This window comes from Notothenia coriiceps, unplaced genomic scaffold (assembly GCF_000735185.1).
Source record: "Notothenia coriiceps isolate Sejong01 unplaced genomic scaffold, NC01 NC01_scaffold00037250, whole genome shotgun sequence".
NCBI classification, from domain to species: Eukaryota; Metazoa; Chordata; class Actinopteri; order Perciformes; family Nototheniidae; genus Notothenia; species Notothenia coriiceps.
The window spans coordinates 8,834,087-8,843,267 of NW_011369951.1; the positions used below are offsets into that span (position 1 = coordinate 8,834,087).

The 9,181-nt window shown below is 46.5% G+C and overlaps 1 protein-coding gene across 1 annotated transcript in view; it reads left to right on the top strand.

Moving 5' to 3' along the window:
- Positions 1-5,228: 5,228 nt before the first annotated feature.
- The window catches only part of LOC104967260 (titin), an 11,115-nt gene continuing 7,162 nt past the window's right edge, over positions 5,229-9,181 (top strand). Inside the window, exons 1-2 of the mRNA XM_010796675.1 lie at positions 5,229-5,302; positions 7,566-7,640. Of these exons, the coding sequence (XP_010794977.1) occupies positions 5,229-5,302; positions 7,566-7,640 (149 nt within the window). The remainder of the gene's footprint in view (positions 5,303-7,565; positions 7,641-9,181) is intronic.

Below are 9,181 nucleotides of genomic sequence, written 5' to 3' on the forward strand. Positions count from 1 at the left end.
ATTAAGATTCTGAAGCTGCACTGGCACGATAGGAGGTCTTCATATCAACACAAACCTGTTCCCCCAGACACTGTTCCCGTTTTAAGACCACCGTGCTGGGAGATTTTAACCATCCACCGGTCGACTGCCCACCAGGCTGTAGCTTTGCCGGCATAATTTGCTGTCGCTTCTGGACTGCCTCAACATAACAGCGGAGCATCGTCGCAGGGCCCCACCCACTCCCAAAGGTGCACACGCTGGATCTAGTCTGCTCCAGCTGGTGCCCCCCCCCTTCTGCACCTGCAGGCCGCTGCTAGACGCTGGCAGTAATGCAGACCACCATGCCGTCATCTTCAGCCATTTTCCATACCCCCGACTGCCGCAGCAGCGCCGCCAGGCGCACATCACCTTCAGAGACATCCAAAATCAGTGAGTGCATCAGCCCCTACTCAGACCTCCTGCATAAGCCACATGCCCGCGGCTCTCCTCCCGACAGCTTCGGCCGGACGTGTTGGTGGCCCGCTACCAACAGCTGGCCCTCTCTCCTCCGAGCCTGGACTCTCTGGCTCCCTCAGAAGCCGGACGGTGTCTTTTCTCCGCCCCGGCACGCATGGTTGCACCTGCTGATCTTTCGGCCACAATGAAGCAAACTGGTCGTCCCGGCTGGAGCGGCCTTTCGCCAGACGAACTGGCTCAACGTCCATCGTATGGCGCTTTGGTGGACCATGTGAGGTCCAACAGGAGGCTCCTCTCCCAAAGACCAAGACGGCGCCTACTACTCCTCCCTCCCATCACCTTACAACAAAATCACCCAGATCCTTGTTCTCCACGCATCACCGACTGCTCCGCCCCCCTCCCCTGTCACCCCGTACACGTGCTGAAGCTCCTGATCTCTGCTCCAATTCCTCAGCCTTTTTTCAAGGCTAAGGATGATCTCCATTCATTCCAAGCAACTCCTGGTGCCCGGCCCCTCCCCCCTATCTGCAGCTGGCCCCCTGACACAGAAATGGACACTTCCCAGCTGCAAACCGCCTGCAATCCGCCATGCTCTCCCTCTCCCTCCCTTCTCCCAGGTGATGTTCCACTGGTCTCGAAGCTGGTGACGCAATGCTGAAGCGCCATCCCACCCGCTCTTCCGACTTGACCATGCCCACGGTGCTGGTTCAAGGCCTGCCTTCCCACTCTCTGCCACATAACAGACATCATCAACTCCTCTCTGTCATCTGGAATAGTTCCCTCCTGCTTCAAAACCGCCTCCATCACTCCCATCCTCAAGAACCCTGGTCTTGACCCTGAGGAGCTGAACAACTACCGACCGATCTCCAACCTTCATTTCCTTAGTAAAACCTTGGAAAGAGCAGTCGCCGCCCAGCTTCATCAACATCTGTCCAACCATGAGCTCTACGAACCCCTACAGTCACCCTACAGAGCACATCACAGCACAGAGACCGCCCTCCTCAAGATCACTAATGACCTCCTTCTCGCTGCTGACTCCGGACAAATCAGTATTCTCATCCTCCTCGACCTCTCTGCGGCCTTTGACACCGTTTCTCATACAGTCCTCCTGAAATGCCTCTCCGACAACCTTGGCATCACTGGCACAGCTCTGTCATGGTTTCAGTCCTATCTCTCAACCAGGTCTCAGTTTGTCAGCATCAGCGGCTCACTCCCCCCCGGCCCCAGTCAACCATGGTATCCCCCAAGGCTCCGTGCTTGGTCCCCTACTTTTCACCATTTACATGCTCCCCCTTGGCCAGATCATACATCACTTCGGTCTCAATTTCCACTGCTACGCTGATGACACTCAGCTCTATCTCAGCACCTCACCATCTGCCCAGCTCCCTCCACAGTCTCTGGTCAATTGTCTCCATGCCATAAAAACCTGGATGACAGCTACTCAAACTCAACAGTAAGAAGACTGAGCTCATGGTTGTGGCCCCCAAGGCACTGCTCCGGAAGGTTGGGGATCTCCTCCTCCACATTGACGGCTGTTCCATCTCACCGTCTCCCGAAGTCCGTAAGCCTGGGTGTCACCCTTGACTCAAAAATCTCTTCATTTCAGTCACATATCAAATCCGATGCAGCCCCAAGTCTGCCTCTATCACCTCAGGAAGCATCTCCGTCTACGACCAATCACTCTCCGATATGCCCAGTGGCCGAGCGACGCCCTCATCCATGGCAATTCCATCCCTCCTCCGTTGGACTACTGGCCAAACGGAGCTCCTGTTCTGGGGTTCGCCAGTAAAGCCGCTGGACATCGGCTCCTAGTATGTGCAGAAACTCGGCTGCCCAGGGTGCATTTACAATCTTCAAAAAAAAAGAACCACCCTTGGCCAGAATCATACGCACTTCGGTCTCAATTTCCACGTGGCTCACGCTCACACCAAGCCACTCACCACCAAGACCTGGCAAGCAACCATCACCCCACCTCATCCACCTCAACTGGCTCCCCCAGTCAAGCACCGTATCACATAATAAACTCTTCCTTCTGAACCTATAAATCCCTCCATGCCTCCGCCAATACCTGTCTGACCTTCTCCGCCACCACCACTCCATCCCGGAAAGGCTTCCGATCGTCTGGACAGGATTCTCCTCTCTACGCCCGCACCAGGTTGCCGACTTTCCGGTGACCAAGGAGCCTTTCAGTGTAGGCATCCCACCACCCTCTCGGAACTGCTCTCCCCCACAACTGAAATTAAGAAGGGCAGTTTTGTCGGGCGGCGGGGGCAATGCCTGGGGCCGCACGCTTGAGGGGGTTTTGCGCCGAACATATCCGTTTCGGTAGAATGTAATAGGGCGCTCCATGTTGTTGTTGCCTGTGGACGGCTTCTTAATCTTTTTTATGTCCTTTTTTTTTAAAAAGAAAGATTAGCAGTTTTGAAATTGTTACGTTTATTCTGGTTTGTTTTGGTGGGTGTTGTATCTTTTATTTTAAATTATTTATTTATTGAATGTTTGTTGAGCTGAGCCTGTGTGGTTTATATTTTATGTATCTCCTGTACAGGCAGCTGTTGGGTGCTGGAGGTTTTAAAAGTGGCTAATATACAATAATAAAAGTTGGAAGTTAGATTAATCTTACGCTGTTATTGGCCTTCAAATGGTCGAGCAACAACCTTGGGCCTGTCGGTAACGGCGGCCCTGGTATATCCAAAACACACCACACATTCCAATACATAGCATAGCGCGTATTGAATGGCTTTGAACTCAGTGGGACAAGGTTTTCTTCCCATACAGGTATTGTTACACATGAGTTCATTGTGTAGGGGGAGTGTGTGATATAATGTATTGTAATCCAACATGGCTGATCAAATTCACATCTACATTTTCATTTAAGGGACTGAAAGAAACCTGGCCGCCCCCAACTCGGCATGTTCAACTCTGACGCATTGATTGACAGTATTTACGAAATGAACCTGCTCCCATGTCTTTAGGATCACTGTATTTTAATGAATGGTTGCACATGTTTCTAATATTGATTTGAATTATAACGGTCACAGATGCGTGGGCAAGGGGGCTACTGTCGAGAGATGTAAGGTCCAGATGGGAATAACGCAAAGAATTGACCCACTGATGATGATGAAAATTTTTTGTAATGTGGATATTTTTAACAGATATTACAGTGGGGTTTGAAATGTAGCAACGAAGCATACTTACAGTTAAGCTTAAGCTAAAACATAGTAATGTAAATGTTGGGGCCAGGACGCTCTGCTCCCGCGCGGTTCCTCTTGAGTTTGTTTTAAAAAGAAGGAAATATACAACAGAGACACAGAGAGATAAGGGATAAACAATAATCTTGTTTTAATNGAGCCAACGCAGTCTTGACCTCAGCAAAAGCGACGTCCGCCTCTGCTGTCCAGTCGATTGCCTGGACGGGGGTCTTGCCTTTCAACGCTTCATACAGCGGCCGCATGATGTGCGCGGCCCGGGCGATGGAACGGTGGTAGAAGGTCACCATCCCCAGAAACTCACGGAGCAACCGTGCTGTGAGCGGGCGAGGAAAAGCCGCAACAGCCTCCACCTTCGCTGGCAGAGGAGTCGCACCGCCCTTGGTGACGCGGTGCCCCAGGAAATCGATGTCAGACACCCCGAACTGGCACTTTGCAGGATTGATGATCAATCCATGTTCGTTGAGCCGCGTGAAAAGGGCTCGGAGGTGGAACAGGTGCTCCTGCACTGAAACGCTGGTGACGAGTATGTCGCTGAAGCGCTGGACAAACACAAACGGCAGGTCCCGCAGCACCGAATCCATCTGGCGCTGGAACGTCTGAGCGGCATTCTTGAGTCCAAAAGGCATCCGTAGGAACTCAAAAAGTCCAAAAGGCGTTATCACTGCTGTCTTGGGAATGTCCAGGGGGTGCATGGGCACCTGGTGGTATCCATGCACCAGGTCCACCTTGGAAAACACCACCGTACCGGCCAGATGCGCCGAAAAGTCCTGAAAGTGCGGCACCGGATAGCGGTCAGGCATAGTGGCGTTGTTGAGTCGGCGGTAATCCCCGCACGGGCGGAACCCGCCGTTCGGCTTGGGGACGACGTGTTCAGGGGGGAAGCCCAAGGACTGTCGGAGCGGCGGACAATGCCCAGGCGCTCCATGGTTGCGAACTCCGCCCTCGCTACCGCCAGCTTAGAAGGGTTCAACCGCCGGGCCCTGGCGTAGACAGGAGGCCCCCCGGTAGTGACCTGGTGATCCACGCCATGCTTAGTGGTAAGCGCAGAGAAGGTGGGTAGCGACAGGTCCGGAAACTCGGCCAACAGTCTGAGAAACGTGTCCCGACAGCGAGCCCGACAGCCCGTCGTACAATGCGCTGCCAAGTGTGCACACGAGGGAAGAAAACGTTAAGGCATCAACCAAACGCCTATTCTTAAAGTCCACCAAGAGTCCATGAGCACACAAAAAATCCGCTCCGAGGACGGGAAAATAAATGTCCGCTATCACGAAATAAATAAATAAATCCCACCAACCTGGACGACGCGGAGCTTCCCAGCGCTGCCACCACATGGTAGTATCTCAGGTCCCCGTCACGGACCTGTCGGCAGGCGAAGTGCGCCTCCACGTGTGCGAACACGAATTCCCAGAATTCCGGCAGCTTTACGAACACATCGCGTTCAGCCATGCTCGTTAATTTCCCGGAAACTTTCTCGGAAATGTCAGGGTCACCAGTGTAGTGCCGTGAAAAGGGAGTCGGAGGCGGTGTATTCAGAATGGAGTTCCAATCTTTATTAGCCATTAATAACAGAGAGATTAACACATGACTGCTCTGCTTGACGAGCTAGCAGGAATGGCCGCTGAAGCTACAGGTGCTCCCACTCAAGGGTCCTTGTGGCAACACAATACGAGAGGTGAATTATGTCCAATAACGTGTCACCACAATACTGCTAATATGCATGTTCATTATCAAATAGTTGATGGTTAATTTGTGTACCTTAATATAAAGTGTTACCAAAAATATTATTGGTTAACTTTTTTCCTTAAGTACGGAAGAGGATTAGGGCCACATCATTTTTTTTTTGGGAGGATTTGAGTAAAATCAGAATTCTGACTTTAATCTCAGAATTCTGACTTTTTTCTCAGAACAAAAAAACATAATTTTTTTGGGAGCAGCTTCTACTGAAGCCTTCCGAGTAAATCGCCAGAACGCCGACACCTCCTCATCACTCCACCGCTCCCATGTTATTTGTTGTGTTGCCATAAGTTAGTCTCTCTCCGTTGGTGCGCTGGGCTGATTCTAATGCTAATAATGCTGATGCGAGGAAATAAAATGGCGGCTTCACAAACACTTTTCAGAGTTTTACGGGGCGTGGTTTGCAATTTGCCCAGCCAATCAGAAATTGGAACTTTTTTCTCCCCAGGATAGTACCACCTCTCTATCAGGCACTAAAAATGAGGGTAACAGTTCTCTTAAATAAGTAGGCTACTCTTTTTGGTGTGAACGCAAAATTCCAGGAACTATCGGAACCAAACGGGAAAAGTACGGGGAAAAGTACTCCGCTGTGAAAGCCCCTCTTGACTTTAAGATATAAGAGACAGGTGCAGTGTGTAATCAGTCAGCAGGTCAATGACATATGAATGACATTATCAATTTAAAGACAGAAAAAGTATATTCAAATATTTTAATTATTATACTGGAAGGAGAAGTTAAAAGTGAGTGATGTGTTCAAACCGTCTTTTTTTAGGTAATACTAATGCTGCAGCATTCTAAAGAAAATAGATGTTATTTATAGCCGTGTCGGAAGTATAAGCATGAAGACCGGTGCAGAAGCAGATTGCAACAGGAAACATCTAACTTTAGGCATATTTCTTAGATGGTAAAAGTCAGTTTCCCAAATATGAGATGAATGTCTTCAACTTAAGATCATCATCCAAATTCATACCCAATTTTTTTTGGCATGCTCTCAAGGTTACAGTCACAGGAAATCTGCTGCATCAAAGCCCTGGCACCCACTCTAATAATCTGTTTTTTCATAATTTATCTTTAAAATAAGTTTGGCCATCCAACATTTTATATCAGCAATGCCTTGGATTAAGTGGTTGTCAGAAACAAACATGTAAACAGTAACTTTTCAAAAAGTGAAATGAAATGCTGAATGTCGAAGCGAAGTGGAAGCATATACTGTACAAATACAACAGCAGTGGACTAAGAATTATTCCTTGAAGAAACAAGGAATGCCTACATTTAGGCATTAAACGACTAGTTTATTTTATCTAGTGTACTAACCCAAACGTTTTCAAGAGTTTTCAAACAGAGAGGAATACATAATTTAATCAGGGTAAATATTAAATAGAGTTTAATTAACTACAAATGTAAAATGTACCATTGAGGCTTATTAATTGCCATATCAGATTATGATGCCATGCACAAAGTTATATGACCATTGTGATGAACATGGGAACTGAGTTGTTTTTTTTGACAGCAGTGAACCAATTGTGTACTCGTCTACCACTGAAAATACTCCTCAACACATCCCCTACTTATACCTGTTACTGTAGCTAATGTTTTCTAAAAACAACAGTGCCCGGTTGTTTTAGTAAATAATTAATTCATAAAAAATGTAAAGGGTAGCAGTTTAGGATTGTTATCTTCTTTGATAACCATTGAGCTTGGAGCCATGAGCAACAGATAGGGTGGAAATATTGGGCATTTTATGGACAAACACATTGTTTTCTTTTTGGTCTTTTAATGGCGTGGACATTCAACATACAAATGCCAGCCTTATCATTTAATTTCTCCCTCCACTCCAAAATGTGTTTTGCTTTTTGTTTCACTTCTGTTTGAGCTTCACAGTGCAGAATGATGTATGTGTTGAGATCAATCTGTGAGGTTATTTTTAAATTAATCTCAAAAATGTTTCTGTGCTTAGTTTAAATTAGTCATCCGGTTCACGTTCAAGATGATCACACGTAGTTTAGAAGCAAATAAGACCGATATGCAACTTACAGAAGTGTGATTTGGAAAGATAGAACTGCAGATACCTTTAGAATGAGTAGGGAGAATACTTAATCTAATGTTATTTTAAATTAACACTATTTGAATATTGTCAAAACTATGAAAAGTCATACATTTCACTGAGGTGATTTCTTTTTTCAGGTTCTTGCCATTGGTCAAAGCTCCTAGCTCCCTGCGCAAAAACGAGCAAGGAGTTGAGTCATCAGTGGAGCTGAGGTGAGGGGGGGTTGACCAGGCTAGGCTAGTGTACTGTGACGGCAACTATCTGTCAGTGAAAGCAGCCATACCCTTAATTATACAGAACTTTAACCCAAATGGGTGGGTTATATAACAAACTCTCCACCTTGAACAGTTGTGATGAACAGAGAAATTACCTAAAAGAACAAAAACCTTTTATTGTACAAGTCAGTAAACATGTTTATTTCTGTGTTAAATGTAGATATTTTAAAATGGAGGTCTACGAGTTGACTCACTTTTTTTTAACCAGCCTCAAGTGGCCATTCAAGAAACTGCAGTTTTTATTTTTTACGTTAACTTCAATTTTGTTAGCACTGGACGTTGTCGCTTGGTTATGAACCTTTGAAAAATGAAAGAACCAGTAATGGAAAAGGGACATTGAGACAGAAAAAAGTGATGGCTGTGATATTGTCAGTGTTGGGTGTAACGCGTTACAAAAGTAACGGAGTTACAGTAATATATTACTTTTTGCTGTAACGAAGTAATGTAACGCATTACTAATGAAATGTGGGTAATATATTACCCGTTACAATTCTCAGTAACGCAGTTACAACACATTTTAACCCAAAATTAAATGGAGTTTTGTTTTTTAAGAATGTACTAACATAGCGAGACATTCCGACACCGGACAAATTGTGCGGGTAGATTAGTAAACCTGGTGTTTAACCTACAGGCTTCGCGTCGAGATCTTCGGGGAAGTTGAACGTTATGCAACCTTTCAAAAAAGAGAACGTAGCGAAAAATACTGTACAAACAACAAATTGTGTCAGGTGCGCGTGACCTGCTCCGCTGCGCGTGTATCATTTCCAAAGTGCTTCCACAGCAGTGACACACATCTGATCTGTGGATAATCATTTATACGAAAATGGTTAAAGCAACCATCACTAAACGCCAGCAACACTGCATCTACTGCAGACAGTAGCAACAGGTCAGATGCGGACATCACGTTACCCTCCGTTGTGGACACTAGCTTACTTCCGCCTGACTCGCCGGCCCCGGAGCAGCAGTCTTCGTCGCCCGAAACTACGCCACCCCTCTGCGGCCCGCAGGTGCCAGGTATATCTAAACAACTACCCGCCTGTACAGTGTGGTAAGGCGGTCATTTTGCAGCTTGTGGTATAAAAATAGACAATGGCTAGAATATTCATGTGAAAATAGTACCATATTCTGACATGCCTGTAGAAATGTTGGGTCAAAAATAATGCATACAATAGCACAGATGCCTTCACCACGAATGGCTACAAAAATATCTCATATCCCAAGCTTATTATCAACGAGCTGATGTTGCAGCTGAAATGTTCTCCAAGTCACAAAGTCAACCTCACATGATGATGTGATACCAGTTTTCAAGCACAGTAAATATTCTCTTCCCAGCGTATATGATGGGACCAAGGTGATGATGTAGTAGGCTACATGGTTTTAATAATACTTTTGCCTTTCAATGTTTGCCATTTCAAACCATGAGCATGGTTTAAATAATATTTGCCTTGATTTACAATATGTTAACTCTGATTCCTTGA